At 37.5% G+C, this 18195-nt stretch overlaps 2 protein-coding genes across 3 annotated transcripts; both read right to left on the reverse strand.

The window, feature by feature from the left end:
* Positions 1–4011: 4011 nt before the first annotated feature.
* Positions 4012–5115, reverse strand: LOC138904272 (uncharacterized). The gene is made up of 3 exons (XM_070192775.1): positions 5031–5115; positions 4249–4628; positions 4012–4143 (listed from the first exon to the last, which is right to left on the reverse strand). The coding sequence occupies exons 1-3, from the start codon at positions 5113–5115 to the stop codon at positions 4012–4014; spliced, it is 597 nt and encodes a 198-aa protein (XP_070048876.1).
* A 2057-nt stretch (positions 5116–7172) lies between these two features.
* On the reverse strand, positions 7173–15712 carry LOC104118864 (serine/threonine-protein kinase Nek6-like). 2 transcript variants are annotated; one of them, XM_009630242.4, is made up of 14 exons: positions 15560–15712; positions 14572–14670; positions 14110–14176; positions 12359–12424; positions 12188–12234; positions 10231–10276; positions 10047–10127; positions 9925–9967; positions 9794–9843; positions 9387–9468; positions 9254–9303; positions 9043–9116; positions 8864–8915; positions 7173–8779 (listed from the first exon to the last, which is right to left on the reverse strand). In XM_009630242.4, exons 2-14 carry the CDS (start codon positions 14667–14669, stop codon positions 7637–7639), a joined length of 1899 nt encoding a protein of 632 aa, XP_009628537.1. In that variant the 5' UTR covers position 14670; positions 15560–15712; the 3' UTR covers positions 7173–7636. The 2 variants fall into 2 exon arrangements, with proteins under 2 accessions (XP_009628537.1, XP_009628536.1); XM_009630241.4 differs by lacking the exon at positions 15560–15712 and adding an exon at positions 14763–15052.
* Positions 15713–18195: the final 2483 nt, after the last annotated feature.

Here is an 18195-nt window from a genome sequence, read left to right on the forward strand (position 1 = left end):
CCTCCCCACGTACCTTAAGAATACATGCATGCAAGGTAAGCACTCTCATCCCCATGAACTAGCTTACTAATTTCCCGTTTTAGTTATATTTCAAATTTAAGAGCTTGGTGATAGAATCATACCTCTTAGGGTGAAGACCTAGGGTACTTCTCTTGATAATCTTCAAAGGTTTAAGTAAGATTTGAAGAGTAATTTTTGATGAGGATCACTTTCTCCCTCTAGGACTCTCTCTCTCATTTCAAAGATATCAGAAATAAGCTTAAAATGGTCTATGGGATGTGTTTTAATGAAATAGGATCGGGTTTAAAAACCCCAAAAATGAAGCTCCGGAACAGGTTCTGCGGTCGCATATGCGACCATATAATGATTATGCGGTCCTCGAAATGATCGCGAAAGGTGGCTCTGGGAATTGGGCTGGCCTGCTTCACTCTGCGGCCTGCAGACCTGTTCTACGGTCGCATAATGCACCGTAGAACCTCCCTCCGCAAAAGTCTAAGGATAACTTATGTGACCAAAGTGCGGCCCGCAAAATGGTTATGCGGTCCCATAATTGGCCGCGAAATTGACATAAAAAATGCCCCAGAAAACTGCCTTACTCTACGACCATTATGCGGTCCGCAGAGTGGTTCTGCGGCCGCATAACGGGCCGCATAAATGCCTACTCCTTCCCAACCTTTTCCATGATCGTTCAACCAAAACTAGAACATACATAAGCTTAGTTAGCTAAACTCATTCTTTCTGTAACCATCACGGGCCAACATGGCCACAACTCGTAATGCATAACTGTAAGTGGGCAAACGTTCTATCAGCGATCCATCTTACTTAAAATATTAATACAGACGGGCCATCAAGGCCTCTGACATACTGTACATAATGAACCTGTATCTATAAATCCTCTAAGAGTATTCAACATCAAACGGGACAGGGCCCTGGCCTACCCATAAGTTTGTAGCAAAACTCTAACGCGATGACTTTAGACTTGGCTGCACTCCGAATGAAGTGGAGTCTTACCGATCCTTCACTAAATGCTAACATCATCTACTATGAGGGCTCGTCAAACTTATTACCTACATATGCAGGCATGAATGCGGAGTCCACAACAAATGCAATTAATACAGGTATCATGTTGGTTAGTCGTAGAGATGCGTTAATTTTTTTTGTTCGAGTTCTACCTATTCGTATGTGTCATCCTACTTTGTTTCATATTTGGATATGTCTGGTGATTCTCTCGATACTCTGGTTTGTGTCTATAGCCATAAGAGATTCTATTATGGTGGACCATGTCTATTATTCTTTTTAGGTCACTATTAGGTCTACGAGACTAGGGTTGATCTTCTATTACTTAATATAGTGGATTTTGATGTGAATTTAGGTATGGATTGGTTATATCCGTACCATGTTATTCTTGATTATCAGGCTACGACCATAACATTGGCTATGCTAGGGTTGCCGAGGTTGGAGTGGAGAGGTTCCTTGGGTCATATTCCTAGTAGGGTGGTGTATTTTCTAAAGACTCAACGGATGGTTAAGAAGAGATGCTTGGTATACTTAGGCTTTATGAGAAATGTGAGTGTTAATACTCCCACTATTGATTCAGTCCCCGTGGTGAGAGAGTTTCTAAATGTTTTCCATGCAGACCTACTGGGCATGTCACCTGATAAGGACTTTTATTTTGGTATTGACTTGGCACCAAGCACTCTGTCACGACCCAAACCGAAGGTCGTCATGAAATAACTAGAATTAAACATAAGAGAATACTCGACATTAGGATGACCCAACATGGAACACAAACTTATACATGTGACATATGGGCCTATAAGATCGTCACAATCATTTGTACAGTCAAAAGATAGGCCGACAAGGGCATACTATCATCCATATACATGACATATGTCTAGAAGCCTCTATGAGTACATAAACATCATAAATGCCAGGACATGGCCCCGCCATACCAATCTATACATGTCCAAAGCATATTGACCAAATAGGTAACTATGGAGAAAGTGGAGTACACCGACACCTTCCGCTGAGCTGATAGCCAACTAGGACGGCTGTCAACCTGTCTATTAGGACCTGCGGGCATGAAACGCAGCATCCCCAGGCAAAAGGGACGTCAGTACAAATAAAGTACCGAGTATGTAAGGCATGAAAAATAATATATAAAAGACATGAAAGAACCATGCAGTAAAGAACTCACATGTAAGTCTGAATAACTCTGTGAATCATGAAACATTTATAATGTCATGCATATGCATATAAATGTCATGCCATGCATAGGTATATGCGTACATAACATCATCAAGCCTCTGAGGGCATCTTATCATATAATCTCGGCCTCTGTGGGCAAGATCATCAACGTATACCAGCTTATCAGGTGGTGGTACGTATATAATGTCGTAACCTTTTCCCATACCCCATGTACATATAATATACGCGTACATAACGCCATCTGGTCATGAGTCAATGTACATATATAAATGAATGCAATGCATAATGAAGTAAGTCGATAAGATCTCTCAGAATGTGATAAGATAAATATGCCTTCGGTTAATATCATGAAATAAACTTTATCAACTTACGAATTTTCTGAGACCCATGAACAGACGATATAATAATAGGACACATGGGGAATCAAGAACATAGGCACCCTTAGTACTTCTAAGAATCGAGTCATTTATGAAAGTTCCGCGTTTGCTCGTTTCATTTGTATCATATGGATCATGCCAAAAGGGAAGAAGGGATAGACTTAACATACCTTATAGAAATCTGTCCTATAACAATTCTAAACTTAGCTCACTATACCTTAATCTACAACAACAACAGTGAAGCTATTGTCAAGTTACGAATGACTCTCTCATTTATATAACGAAAGTAACTTAATGTTTAACAAAAAAAGGGCAGCATTTCCCCTGATTTTACTGCTCCCTCAAGCCTACTATAGGCGAGACAACAACATAATACAATCAGCAACTCAAAAAAACCTAACTACAATTCGGGACTTTTAATACAATAAAAACCCCAAATATACCATAATACACTCAATCAACAAGTTATCAAATAGCCTAAAACTACAACGACGAGCGACCAGCCCACTACCCTACCACATGTGGCATTTCTCCACACCCTTTTATCCTTCAAAACTCCATAAATCAGCAGTACAAGAGGCCAACACGAGTGGAATACAAAGCAGTCCGCCAAAAGTGGAATAAATCGAACTCACGACTTCCGATCACCGTCCCGTGAGTTCTAACTATTAGAAAATAAATTTATCAACTTTTCTTGATATTTAAAAGCTTAAATACAGAAAGTAGGCATTTTTATTAACTATGAAGTACCTTCCAAAACTCAAACTACAAAGAAAGAGAGAGGAGTTATAACGATACTTATGTCGTAGGGATCGTTCTAATGTTATCGCTTCTTGATTTTGTACCCTGGATGTTAATCTTCTCTGAAATCCTTGTAGAGAACTTAAGGATAGTTTATGGGGGTTCTCTGTTCGTGTTCTATGAAAAATGAAGAGAAAGACGACTTAAAAACTTTATATATCAATTTTTGAAAAGTCAAAGAGATGCTAGCTTGGCACCCTAGCATTGGCCCTTCTTCAGACGCTCATATCTTTTTATCCGGACGTTGTATGAATAAACGGTTAAGAGTGTTGGAAGCTATATTCAAAGAAATTCAATTTGGTATAATATGTCCCAAAAAGACCTCTTATAACACACGAAATATATTTCTCAAAAAGCTTCATTACAAGGCAAATCCTTAGCCGGATTTTCCGCAACTTAAATCCGATTTCGCCCAAACATTATATTTTTTATCCTAACATCATATATAGTCCTATTATGACTTTACACTCATTTAAATCATGATTAAAAAGTCTCATATTCATTATATATCACCTTGGGATGCACAGGGTGCAACAAATTTCAAGTATAATGGGAGAAAATCGCAACTACATTTGACCTAATTTTCAACACATTTATGAATGTGAGAATCCCCATTCGACTGGACCTACTGATTAGACCCATGTTTGCCTTGGTTACTATGGCCCCACCGCTGTTGATCACGCCCTGATGGTAGTGCTCTAGCTGAAGACTGAGCAATTGACTGCGCGGGTCTCGATGACACTCTCATATGTAATACCTTTCCACCATTACCCCCACTGTAAGAGCCACTAAGATTGCCTGTGGATCGGGTCTTTTTGTTATTATCTAGCTCTCTTTATTTTTTACTTTCGATCCTCCGTACCTTGAGCAAACGCCACCATTTTCCATAATTCATATCAGAATTCAAGGCAGCCATAGCGGCCTCATTAATTACCAATGGACTAAGTCCTTGCACAAACCGGCGCACTCTAGCCTCCATAGTGGGCAACATGTAAATAGCATACTTGGACAGGAGCGTGAATTTCACATGGTACTCCCATACACTCACGCTACCTTGCCTCAGGCTCTCAAACTCAGCAGCACGAGCCGCCTTAGTTTCAGCCGGCAAGAAGTGGTCAATGAAAGCATCAGTAAACTTACTCCACTTTGCAGGAGGACTCTCTTCTTCATGGGACTCCTCCCATAGTTCAAACCAAGAATACGCCAGCTCTTTCAGGCGGTAGGAGGCCAATTCCACTGCCTCTGTTTCAGTAGCACGCATAACTTTGAGAGTCTTGTGCATCTCATCAATGAAATGCTAGGGATCTTCCTCTGGGTTAGTACCCGTGAACACTGGAGGATCCAACTAGAGAAACCCGTTCACCTTGGAACTAGTAGAATCCCCTGGCTGACTAGAAGAAGTAGGCCCAACACTCGATCTCTGGGCCTGAGAAGCCACTATATGTGCCAACATCTGTATGGCTCCCCTAACATCAACATCAAAAATACCAGAATCGAAAGCTGGAGCTGGATGTGGAACTGGAATACCAGTCGGAGGGACCGTTGCACCCTCAGTAGGTGTAGGGACAGGTGCAGTCTGATCAGTTATAGTAGAATCAGGCAGTGTAGTAACTGGAGGAATATCCTCACTCCTTGGGTGCTCACCCGCATCATCAATTATATGATCAACTGCCACTCCTGGGGTGACATTGGCCCTTTGGCCAGTTCTTGCATTCTTCTTAGGCGCCATATACTGAGAGATAGAGTAAAGCACCAGTTAACGGAGGAACAATCTTACAATCAGCTTTATCGCACGATCAAGGACATGAAAGAAGGGTATTATTCCTAAATGCCCATGTAGCATCCTAATTATAGATGTGGTCGACAACACACCGATAGTAAGGACTCTACTAGACACGGCTCCAAGACATCCTAGGACACTTTAAAACCTTAGGCTTTGATACCAAATTTTTCACGCCCCAAAATCGAGGAGCGCGACCGGCGCTTAACCGAGTGAACCTGACCGAGCAAGCCTGTTAGATTCCTTCTACCCAAATTTATTCGTGAATAAAGAGGAGATGTACTCCGTTAATCAAATACTAAAGAGATTTCATTCCCATTAACAACATCATTCAATATTTTCAAAATAGTACGTGTTTATAGATTTAATGAAAAACATGTTGCCAAATACCAACAGTTCTAATTCAATTTCAACATCAAATACCACCCACAACCTGTCTACGGAGCCTCTAAGTACAACTGAAGAGTAATATGAAAATGCCGGCAACAAGGCCCCGGCTATACCTCAACCATAAAGTACATGAGAAACAAAAGATACATGATCCCAAAATGAAATGGGGCTCACCAAATCGGTTGAAAAGAGTGTACTGCTATCACTGATCAATGCCACCTGCTGTAGAACCACCTGCATCCATTAAAGATACAGCGCCCCCCGCAAAAGGGACGTTAGTACTGTCGAATAGCACTAATATGTATAGCTAGAAATCCTCTTTCAAAATAGAATGCCCATATGATCTATACGTGAAACACATAATATAATGTAATTGAAACAACCTGTACAAACAAGGACACTAAAAAAAAGGGGCACCTATTGTCTGCATTAATAATGTGTCTCATTAGACCGTCCTTAGTGTTCACATATCATATTATACACTTATGCGTTTCATAGACCGTCCATAGTGTTTATTCACACCGTACATCTCTACCTCTTATACACAATGCACTTATGCGTTTCATAGACCGTCCACAGGATTTCATATCACAATGGATTTCATAACACAATGTACTTCATAACAAAATGTACCTATGCGTTTCATAGACCGTCCACAGATTTTCATAACACAATATACCTATGCGTTTCATAGACCGTCCATAGGTTCTCATAACATAAGGTACCTATGCGTTCATAGACCGTCCACATGATTTCATATCATAATGTACCTATGCGTTCATAGACCATCCACATGATTTCATCATAACACAATATACCTATGCGAGACTGTCCATAGGGTTTCATAACACATTGGAAACAAAAGTACAAATACGTACATCTCATAACCTTTCAACCACTTACAACATTATTATTTCATTGGCTCTCTTGGCCATACATATGATTCTTTATTCATGGCGCAATGGCCGTATTTTATATTCCACACTTTCATTTCTTCCCTTTCATAGATCATCATCATAATTATCAACAAGTAGAATATTCCGGAAATCACAACTTTAAGTTCATTAGTATGAAGGCTTTAAACATAATCGATTTCTTTCCAATAAATGGAGTAAAATGATTGGCAATCGAAGTACAAATTAAAATCATACACAATTTTCCCTCACGAATATGTAAGAATGCAAAGCACATTGAAAGTCACTTACAAAGCATAGCATTAGCTAAAACAACCACATATGGGCATCACTTGAGTTCATAAACTTTTAGCCGATTATATTGTCGAAGTAAATTTTTGGAATAGTTGAGTCAAAGCTCATTTCATAATCTTTCTCACATTATTTCATTACATCGGCACCATTGGCCACAAGTATACCTTTCACTATTGGCACGTTGGCCACACTTTATATTCCCAATTCACTGATTTCACTTCCAACCATCTTTATAGGTTATCAATTATAAGATATTCCCAATCAAGACTTTAGTCGTTTACAATCTTGAGCTTGGTAATAGTTTGGAAAGGTCCCTATTCACAGAGATCGAATTTGGGGGCAACAACTTTTTCCTCACGTCTTTTGCTCCCACGAAAACATTTTCAGAAAGAACAATAACAACTAAACTTCAATCCCAAACAATTCTGGTAAGCTATATAAATTAAAAAAAATTCATTGTTTATGTCACCTCACTTAAGCCCCTCTCAGTCCAATATTATAAAGAACTGTTATAACAAATAAGACGACAAACACAAGCATATCTAAGAGGCTAAAGAAATCTATGACATTTCTCTGTTCGGCATGCAATAAGGTTGGTACGCACTTCTGGAGCTCCTATGAACCCTTTACTTCATTAATAGTGTAAAACCAAACAGTATAAGAGTCGTAAATATCAAAGAAACATTGAGTCTCTAGCTATAATTTTGTCCAACAAGACTTGCTGATTTACAGCTATCCAAGTATGTTTCCTTAAGTAATCATTTAGCAGGGGATCAAACACTTACGAAACACGTTTCTGTGTCCACCATGGAAAGAACACAAATCACTTTCGAACAGTGATATCACCGTTATGGAAAAGCTTCTGTGCAACATCACGATTCCTTGGCCAACTTTTGTGCAGTCATGAGGCTTTTTGTCAACCAGATTGCTGTCTCTCTAGACGACATTCCGTCATCCCCAAATGGTTTCAGCACACCTGCAAGCTCATCGATTTTTTCCTGCTTAAGAAGTCGTGCACAAACCTCCAAAAGAGACTCTAAAGCTTCAGCTCTTTGTTGAGTGAGATTCCCCCAATCATCTTTGCGCTCGCTACCAGCTAATGCGGCTAGTGACTTGAGCTGTGAAACCTTATTATCCAGTGCTTGAAGAGCATATTTCCTAGCCTGTTTCGTGTCATTAACCATTGTTGCTTTCTTTTCTAGCTCATCTTTATGTACAAGTGAACCATTGCTTTCAGTTGACATGCAGTCATTAGCAACTTCTCTACTCTCACTACCATTTTCAGTATCAGTGGCATAGCACCTTGGTTCTGCCACGGAATCTGGTTTTGCCGGCTGCGAATTTGATGAAGTGCTTTCTTCATCAAAGCACCGTGTTTTAACGCTGCAGATTTCACTAGACAATGTCATTCCGCTAGGCTTTCCGGAGATACTATCCACTACATTTGTCTCAGCTTCCTCATTGTCCGCTGGACTGCTCAACACCTCAAGCTCTTTTGTTTCACAACTTTCCCTATCACACTCTTCAAATTGTTTAACATGCTCAGGAGAAGCATGCTCTAGTTCCTCGGACCATGTTTTTGCCCTTGAACTTGAAGAGTTTGGTGTAGTCGTACTTCCCATTTGCCAGAGTCTCTCAGTTTGATCATCTCCATAGCAAATAGCTACCTGACTAGTCTCCCCACTTTTAGAATCCTCACTATCCTGAGAGATCCTAACTGAGTAGCTTGTTGGATCAACTCTCTTAGTCTCAAGTTTGGCTTTGAACGTATTATAATTGTCTGATAAGTTTCTCGGCTTTATGTTATCACTTTCATCAAAGTAAAGGACAGGTCTCTTCTCTTTTAGCTTCAACTGTCTGTCTCTGCTGTCTCTAGGACTGCTAGATTTTCCAGGTGATGGTCTTGCTTTCTCTTTTGTGCTGCTTGGGGACTTCACTGGAAGATACGCAGATGAAGGGTTGTGACACAAGAGGAGGTATGGTTGCAAATGTTGATGCCTTAACAACTCGGCAGCCTATAAGTTTGAGGTGAAAAAGATATCAGGATGAATGATGAATCTCTATTTAATAACATTTGAACACATGCCGCTTGCACTCACCGTAGGTCTGTGTTCTGAATTTTTCCTTAGCATGCTCTTTATTATCTGTTTCCTGCAAGCATTGAATCTGTTTTTTCAATTGACTGATTTGTTTTATTTGTGGCGTGATGAGAAGTTGCAATGCTAGTAGGAAATAAGAAACACTTGTTAAGGCTGGTACAGAAACAGAAGATACTTACAAGGTGGAGGAGTATATAATCGGAAGTGGTGACAAAGAACCCCGGTTTATTTTGTTGATAAGTCCAATCTTGTCCTGTTGAATCCATATCTCGTCAGCACATCATATAGAAAATATCATGATAAAGAATTTCTTTTTTTCTTTTATCGGTAATAAGGATAATTTTCCAAGGTACTGTTTATGAAGTTCAGATAGCAGAAAGATCAACTTACAGGAGCTCTAAATGGTGGTTGATGTGCGGCAATCTCAAACATGCAGCATCCTAGAATCACGTTAAAACGTTATTCCTGTATTAGGGACATGATGCGAAGAGCAGGAAATAAATTACTCCGTCAACTTTCTTACCAAGCGACCATATATCAGATTTGTAGCCATAGGGCATACCGGCAAGGAGCTCAGGGCACATGTTGCTTGAAGTGCCAGCAGCCTGTTTTCAGCCAAGGAAATTGCATCAAATTTGTTCGGAAATTAAGGATTAGATGTACAACTCAGCATGTTTTTCTCAAATGTACTAAGCTTGGTGGGGTGGGGTGGGGTGGGGTGAGCGCTTTATAATATGTTTACCACAGTATTTTATCCTTACAAGATGATTTTTGTAACTGAAAAAAAAAACTAATTGGTTTTCTCAGCAGTCAAGGGAGAAGGAATTTCTCTCTTGCTAAATAGATTTTATATTGAATTATTTGTTTAGGTGATAATAGTTGGTTGCCCGTAAATAAGAAGGTGCGTTTTTGCACTACAGAAACTCATACCGAGGAAGCAAAGCCTTCTGCATCTATCAATTTTGCTAACCCAAAACCACCTGTGAAAATGAAGTGAATTTGATTATGGGTAATAAAGGAGAAAACACACCCCAATCAAGCACTTGGTCTGGCATGCTTACCTAACCGGATGTCATTGTCCTTTGTGATGAATATGTTACATAGCTGAATGCAAAGTAGCTCATGTTAAAATATGTCATACTAAGAAAGTTTTTCTATTTCAGTGATTACAGCACATCTTTACCTTAAGGTCTCTATGATGAACGCGGTTGGAATGCAGATGCTCCAAAGCTAATAATAGCTGAGTCAGCCATTTGCAAAGTTTCTACAGAGGAACGGAAAACACAACAAAACAAACGCATGCTATGATTTAAGCTACTAGGAAGGCGCAGAGAAACTTCATAGGTATTGAAATTGCATCTAACTACCTCTTCAGGAAAAAGTGCTCCTCTAGACTTCCTTAAGATTTCTGCTCTGAAAACCGGAAAAAAAATTGCCACCATCCTTAGATTACACCAAAAAGAAGCTCTATAATTATCCTATTCATCTCTTGTTTTCAACTTCAATACTCCTTGTATCCTATTTTAATGACACCATTACTATTTGGAGAGTACAACAACAACATACCCAGTATAATCTCACAAGTGGGGTTTGGGAAGGGTAGTGTGTACGCAAACCTTACCCCTACTTGGCGAGGTAGAGTGGTTGTTTTCGATAGACCCTCGGCTCAAGAAAAGGTGAAAAGAGAGAAAGGAAGAAGAAGACGAAGAAGAAAGAGGAAGAAGAAAGAAAGAATAGGGGGACAAAGGACGATAAGGAAAAGGGGAAAAAGACAACTACAGTAACAACAATAACAACAACAACAACAACAAAATAACAAGTAAAAGAAAAAGTAGTATCAAATACTAACAAACTAGAAAATATGATACACAGAGCGAACGAAACAATAAGCAAATACTAGGGGTCAAAGAATACGAAAAAAAACAAGGGAGCTACTAATACTACTAAAAAGGAACGGGGAACTCTCGACTACCTACTAGCCAACTACCCTAATTTTCGACCTCCACACCCTTCTATCATGGGTCATGTCCTCAGTGAGCTGAAGTAGCGCCATATCCTGCCTAATCACCTCTCCCCAATACTTCTTCGGCCTTCCTCTACCCGTTCTCGGCCCCGCCACCGCCAACCTCTCACACCTCCTAACAGGAGCATCCGTACTCTTCCTATGCACGTGCCCGAATTATCTCAGCCTACACTCCTGCATCTTGTCCTCCATGGGGGCGGAGAGTCAAACCATTAATTCTTTAAAGGCAAATTTGTCAGCATTTTAAAAATATGTTTACTTTAATATCTATACATATAAGTACATTTCTGTAATTCCTAAATATGTACAATTTATTTTAAAATATTTAATTCACTATAATTAGATGTGTTGCCTCCTCGTACTCTGATCCTTCCATTCTTCTTGGTATGGAGTATTTGTGAAGCCTGTCTTTCATTCTCCAGATACTTGAAATTGCATACAGCAGAGGCTGGAAGCAGCCACAAATGCTTGGAGAAAAGGTCACCTCTACAAACAGGGGCGTACGCAGGAATTTTGTAAGCGGTGTCAAAATTTATAGAAGAACTGGAATATAACTTTGATTATCGTACTTCTAGACAAGAAATAGCCTTAGTCTATTGGTTTTGTTGAGTCTTAAGTTAGAACATGTCCTGAGTTCAATTATACAACTACAACAACAATAACCCAGTATAATCCCACTAGTGGGATCTGGGGAGGGTAGTGTGTACGCAGATCTTAACTCTACCCTAGGGTAGAGAGACTGTTTCCGATAGACCCTCGGCTCCCTCCCTCCAGAAACTCCCCACCTTGCTCTTGGGGTGACTCGAACTCACAACCTTTTGGTTGGAAGTGGAGGGTGCTCACCACTAGAGCAACCCACTCTTGTCAATTATACTTTAATCACAATTTTTAACCACAAAGGCTCTTTCAAATATTTGCAAAAGAAAATGTCCTAGTTGAGGTTTGAACCTTTGACCTCTTTGAGCAAAATCAAGCACATAACCAATGCGCCAAGACACACTTTACGTCAAGTGGTATCATTTTTTCCTACTTATTCGTTTCCTTAAGTAAAATTTTCCGACGAAGTGGTGTCGCGTGACACCACTTCGTTAAGCGTGCATCCGCCCCTGTCTACAAACACAGGTTAACCATATTGTACAAGAAAAATATAGACCTTGTCTGTGACGAAGAATTTACTTAAGCATTGTTTTTGCTTCCCTCATTTGGTGGATTCTTGTGTACTTTATTCTTATCTCGCACTATAAAATGGAGAGGACGGGGTACGCATCTAGAAAGGTTCAAAATCAGGGATAACCACTCACATGTTTCCATCTTCACAATAATTGGTAACGATGCATATACAGCTCCCCTGAAAGAAAAAGAAAGTCAAGCTTTTCTTGAACAGCGCAGCTTAAGTACAAATAATTGCTCCTAAGAAAGGATACTTTTTGCACTTTCAGATCCTATAACCGCAAAACTGGATAATATGATACCTTTTCAATCCAAGCATCTTTGTACTCCAAAATATATGGATGGCTTAGTTTAGCTATCAAATTCATCTGCAACAGAAAAATAACTGTCTATCATCAGATAGAAGAATATTTCCAAGCATATCATGCCTCCAAGTTAAACTTTTGATATAGTAAATTATATGATGAGCTGAAGATTTTGTATTTAAATGCGCTTGGATTCAAAAGTAAGACTGAAGTAACTAAGAGCTCGTTTGGTACGATTGATAAGGGATAATTAATCCTGGGATTAAATTTGAGATGAGTTTATCCCACGTTTGAAAAATTGCGGTATAACTATTGTAGTGTTATTTTTATCCCCATGGGATGGTGGGATAACAATCCCGGGATAACTAATCTTAGGATAACTTGTTTCCCGACCAATGACCCCTAAGAGCCTAAGAGTGTCCATAGTCCATACTGCCTATTCGTCAAAGTGAATATTTGATAGAGATATGTATAGTGCTTTGCGACCACATTATCCGCTTCTAGGGAAAATCTAAGGTGCAAAGTGCTTTAAAAGTCTGGACTCATATCATATGAAGTTTGAAATGCGGTTAACATGGTAAAATAAATATAGAGTTTCTAGCCATCCACTATGAGCTCTACAGATAAGTGAGAGTTTACAATTACAATATAAGTTTCTGTTTTTTAAGGTCAACAGAGATAGCTTCAATCTAAGATTTTGGTTTGGATTGGTCCCACATAGATATCTCACACTAGTTTTCATCCTTTCTTCTCCATCTACAAGCATGAAATTTCCATCTTTACTTCTAGAGCAAAAAATTCTACTTTAAATATGATGTAGCTCATCCTCCAAAAGATTTATCCTTCGAATGCAAACCTTGTGTTAATACACTTGGGACCTATATTGCTCATCGGGTGCAAACTGGCCCTTATGCGGAGAACATGTCAATAAATGGTGTTTCATATCTACTTTACCATTTATAGGTTAGGTTTCCAATAATAGAAGTCATATGATGCTCCACTCCCGAACGTATTCAGGAAGATCACTCCTTACCCAGTCCAGCATGCTAAACATTCATGATCTTATCCCACGATTTAACTATTAAGCAAAACTCCTCGAAGAAAGAAAGTTTCGCATGGAAGACAACCCCCTTCAAATGCACGACAACAGTAGGTCAGGAAAATGTTAATAGTAAAGGAAGCATGATGTGGTACGAGAATGACGATCCAGGATATTTGGACAAGAAGACTCACATGCAAATTCAACTGCTATTGTTTGCATAACATCATCTCATGTTAGAAGCAACTGGAGTAGAAAACAAATTAGCTTGAGGAATCACATAATGGATGGCTGGAGAGGACATTAGCGGGGCTGATTGTAAGAAATGTGAATACAAATATCCAACCATTGAATTTCGGTACCAATAGGCCATTAAGAAAATGCCAAAAGAGAGACATAATAAGATGTACATCAATAACAATCAGTATGTCAAACTACTTATGACGGAACACCTCATACAATGTAGCTCGCTAACGAAACTAGAAAGAAAGCTATTCAATTAGACAACCTAAGACTATATTGTTGGTGTGAACTGGATTATGTCATAGATATGACACCCCCATGCATTTCATTGTTGGCCGAAGTTTGTGACTAACCAACTTAAAGTTCAGCAACTTCGAAGAATAATGACCAAAATATTATTGGTTCCCAAATAATCAAAATACTATTTTTTTCAGACAAGAAAATTCAGAGAAGCACTTGAAATGACCTCCAGATTTGCAGCACGCTTGGATTTTTCTGTCTGTTTTGCTAATGGTATTTTCTTCAGAACATACCTACAAGGAAAAGGAAAATAAGAACTCCATAAGATTGGATTTACTTTACTTCTCTTTACATCAAAGTAAAGAGAAGATTATCAGCACAGTACAAGTTTTCCTCTATTTTCTTTTCTTAAATAAGAATACACTTCATCAAGACAGGACAAAGCTATGCATTACGCTGAAATCACACTCCTTAATGTGAAATTCAAGAGAGCAAACCAACATCAAACTAGCTTCTAAAAGTTTCAATAAATTCCCAAAAGTGCTAATACAGAATAATTTAGTCAGACTTCTCAAACTAAAGCTGCAACAGCTGGCAAACTAGAATATATAACTGGAAGTAAACCAAAAAATTCTCTTTCAGACAAAAACAAGTAATATAAGGAAATAAATTAGTACTATTTGCTTACTTCTTCTTATCAGTTCGATGGAGAACAAGAAATGCAGTTCCAAAAGCTCTTCTTTCCAACTGTTCTATCACTTCATAATCATCAATCCGGGTCTCCATTCTGCCATTAAAAACACAGACATTACACTGTTCAGTAAAAATAACAGTTAAAGATTCAATCTTTATGTTAATTGAACTGGTTCTTGAACTCACCCAACTCAAAACTTAGGCAAATCTTTACTTTATCCAGCAAGAAAAAAAAAGATTTTGGAAGTTGGATATTTGAGATTGTTTAAGTTTGGGACTTGAAATGAATTGGGACAAAGGTATAGTGTTAGTATGATGTCAAGTGCTGTAACTGCAACTACTTGCGGTACTATGTTGCGTGTGTGTGTGTGTGTGAGAGAGAGAGAGAGAGAGAGAGAGAGAGAGAGGGGGGAGGGGGGGGCAAGAAGGAGGATCTGTAGTAGGGGCTAAGATTTAGGAAGGCAACATTAATTAATGCCGCATTGGATTCCAAATACCAACATATATATTAGTTTAATTAATGAGGAGTTAATGCGCGCGGAAAACAGGTCTAAATGAAGCAAAACTCCATTCCAATACCACTGACATTAACTTTCTTTTTAACTCATTTTTGCCAGGCTGAATCACCAACTAACCAAGTTTACGATAAAATTAGGAATATACTCTCAATAAAAAGGACTAGCATAATTTTTAGACTCTTTTATCAAATAATGAGCAACTAGATTTGCTTGCCTCTAAATCTAAATCAGAGCAAATAAACTCATAATTTCAGCATGCGTAACATTAATACAACCTCAAAAAATCGAAGACGTTGCATCTACAAACTAACCTAAATCACGCACAACTCCTCTCCACTATAGTCTGAAATAAGGAAGACAGTTGTATCTAGTGGAAGTACTCACTAGACTTTTCAATCGCTTTTCATTCATCGTTTAAAGATTTCAAAGCTTCAGATAGCACATAAGTAGGGGGAAGAACTTTACCATTCCACACAAATTCGTTCCTCATGGTCAAAATTTTCCAAAAGACTATACATGTCCGCTAGCCTTCAAAGAATTTGAGTCATTAACAACACCTCTAAGAAACTCTTATGCTAATGCCTTCTACATCCAGTTTATACTACCATGCAATCCGGGCTTCTCTCGCCTTCTCGCAATCAAGGAATATATGTTCACTATTTTTCTTCGAGCCACAAAAATAATAATTAATACCTCTAGCTAGTAAATTTAAGAGTTAAATATCCTAAAATCCCCCTAAACTATTATGTTTTTGTCAATTTCTTACTTAAACTATTCGGCGTCCCCCAAATCCGCTTGAACTATATTGTCCTTCGTATTAAAATCTCACAATTGCATTCTTAGAGGTGTGTCTAGTGCACGCTCCTAATTATCGAAAAAACTTGCCATGTAGCACTTCACGTGGCTATTTAACTCAACCTAAAACCCGTCTAAACCATCATTTTTTTGTCAGTTACCTACTTAAACTATCTGATATCCCCAAAAACCCCTGAACTATATTCCCCTATATATTAAATCCAGAGGCGGATTTAGGATTTGAAGGTGACGGGAGCCACAATTTTTTTAATGTACACCTTAAAATAACTAATATAGAGTTTGTTCGGAACGTTTGTCCAATTTATTTATTTATTAGTTTATTCAGGCAATTAATAGGCATTTTTTATTTAAAATTAGAAAATTACATCTCTTTTCCAGAATATACTTGTGAGATTTCACTGGGTATGTTGGTGTTGTTGTACAAAAATTACATCTTAGATATCAAAAAGCAAATATAATTAGCATTTTAAAGAAGGATTCACACCTTTATTATTAACAATACAAGTAAAATCAATATTTTTACTAGGGAACTGCATCTTTTTTTGTATGCTAAAAGTAAATTTGCACAACTAAAATAACATCTTTAATAAGAAAATTCCACCCATCAGAATAAGAAAAATAAAAAAATATCTTCAATAGATAAATTATACACCATAAGTAAATGCAGAATTAGATAAACTACAAGATCCCAAAAATTAAAATAAAAAATCTCATATTTTTCTAAGTAATACTTGCGAAATATTCATCATAATTTAATAGTAAAGATAGTTAAATTGTATTTAACAATCATAGAATAACATAAATTTTTATGTTATAATAATAAAAAAAATTATAAAAATTAAATTTGATCTCAATCCAAAATTTCTATCAAGACCCAAATTTTTTGATTTTGTTAAAAAAAAATTAAAAGATTTGAATTAAGAGAAATTATTATTTCACAGTATTTAAAATATAGGAGGCTCTTTTTTGAGTGTCTTTGCTAAAGATCAGAGATAAAATAATAGAATAGAGGAAAACATATAAAAAAAAAAATAAACGACAAATAGGAAATTGGGAGGTAGCTAAAAAGGGAAATGACTTGGACAAAGGAAATAAAAAGCACAACAAAAAAAGAAAGTTAGACAAGGTTCAAGATAAATTCAAACTTGAATTTTGCACACGAGAAACGCTCTCACAAAGGTCTACCAGCCATGGCACCTTTGTCTAGTTTGCGATTGGTGGTGGCAAAATCAAATATTTAACCTAGTTTAAGAATATTTTTACATAAATATATGATAATTTTATCAATCTAGCGGGTGTCGTACCACCCCCATCCTAAAGGGTGGATCTGCCCCTGATTAAAACTTCATGTTGGACTTTTAAAGATGCGTCTGCCAAACTATATTAATTTATGATTTGTACAAAAAAAAATTATATAGTTTACTCATGATGTATTACTCTCGGATGATTGATTAATTTTAGGAGTTCTGGCCAAAATAATATCTAATGTATTGTGTTAATTTTAGGCTTTATTGTAATTGTACTTTATGCTAGACTCCAATTGAATAAGTTCTAATTTATATTCACTTTGTAGCACAGTAAAAATATAAATAAAGGCATATAGTGTTGCATTTTTTAAAAGTCATCTTATATTACATAAAAAGATTACACAAAATAAAATTTCGCAAATAAAAATCAATTGGCCTACAATTACATTTACTAATTCTAGATTACATAAAGAAGGTTCAAGAGATTCAATTTTATTCTCTACAAGGTGTTGAGTTTAATAAGAAGATTTAAATTGGTATTCTTTCAACAATATGTGTAAGTCATGAAAGAAGACTAAAATAAGAAAGAGAATAAATCATTTCAGAGAAAACTCATATGGAGAACTGAAGAAAAAATGTTAAAAAATAAAGAAGAAGGTGAGAAATAAAGGAGAAATTTGAAAAAATAAGGAAGAATGTGAAAAAATGAGGAAGAAAGGTGGATATAACTGAAATAAGGAAAATATTTATTAAAAAAAATAAATTTGAAAGAGGGATAGGCTATTAGCCATTATTTTTTGTAAGGTGGGCCGTTTTGATGGCTTTTTTCAGTTGCCACGCACTTCCAAGTGAGCATTTACCCACGTTATGCCAAGTCAGCAACGATGAGGTTTTAATATGAAGGACAATATAGTTCAAAGAGGTTTTGGGGACACCGAATAGTTTAAGTAGGAAACTAACAAAAATATACTCCCTCTGTTTCAATTTATGTGAACTCATTTGACTGGGCACGGAGTTTAAGAAAAGAGAGAAGACTTT

This window comes from Nicotiana tomentosiformis, chromosome 2 (assembly GCF_000390325.3).
Source record: "Nicotiana tomentosiformis chromosome 2, ASM39032v3, whole genome shotgun sequence".
Taxonomy (NCBI): Eukaryota; Viridiplantae; Streptophyta; class Magnoliopsida; order Solanales; family Solanaceae; genus Nicotiana; species Nicotiana tomentosiformis.

Excerpts from the sequence above, each read along its gene's own strand:
- LOC104118864 (XM_009630242.4), bottom strand. The coding sequence starts at position 14,669 with ATGGAGACCCGGATTGATGATTATGAAGTGATAGAACAGTTGGAAAGA. Across the intron at positions 10,128-10,230 it reads GAGCACTTTTTCCTGAAGAG|AAACTTTGCAAATGGCTGAC; the intron begins GTAGTTAGATGC and ends GTTCCTCTGTAG. Across the intron at positions 9,304-9,386 it reads ATCTGATATATGGTCGCTTG|GATGCTGCATGTTTGAGATT; the intron begins GTAAGAAAGTTG and ends ACGTGATTCTAG.
- LOC138904272 (XM_070192775.1), bottom strand. The coding sequence starts at position 5,115 with ATGGCGCCTAAGAAGAATGCAAGAACTGGCCAAAGGGCCAATGTCACC. Across the intron at positions 4,629-5,030 it reads TCATATAATTGATGATGCGG|AGGCAGTGGAATTGGCCTCC; the intron begins GTGAGCACCCAA and ends CTACTGAAACAG. Across the intron at positions 4,144-4,248 it reads AATGGTGGCGTTTGCTCAAG|GTATTACATATGAGAGTGTC; the intron begins GTACGGAGGATC and ends AATGGTGGAAAG.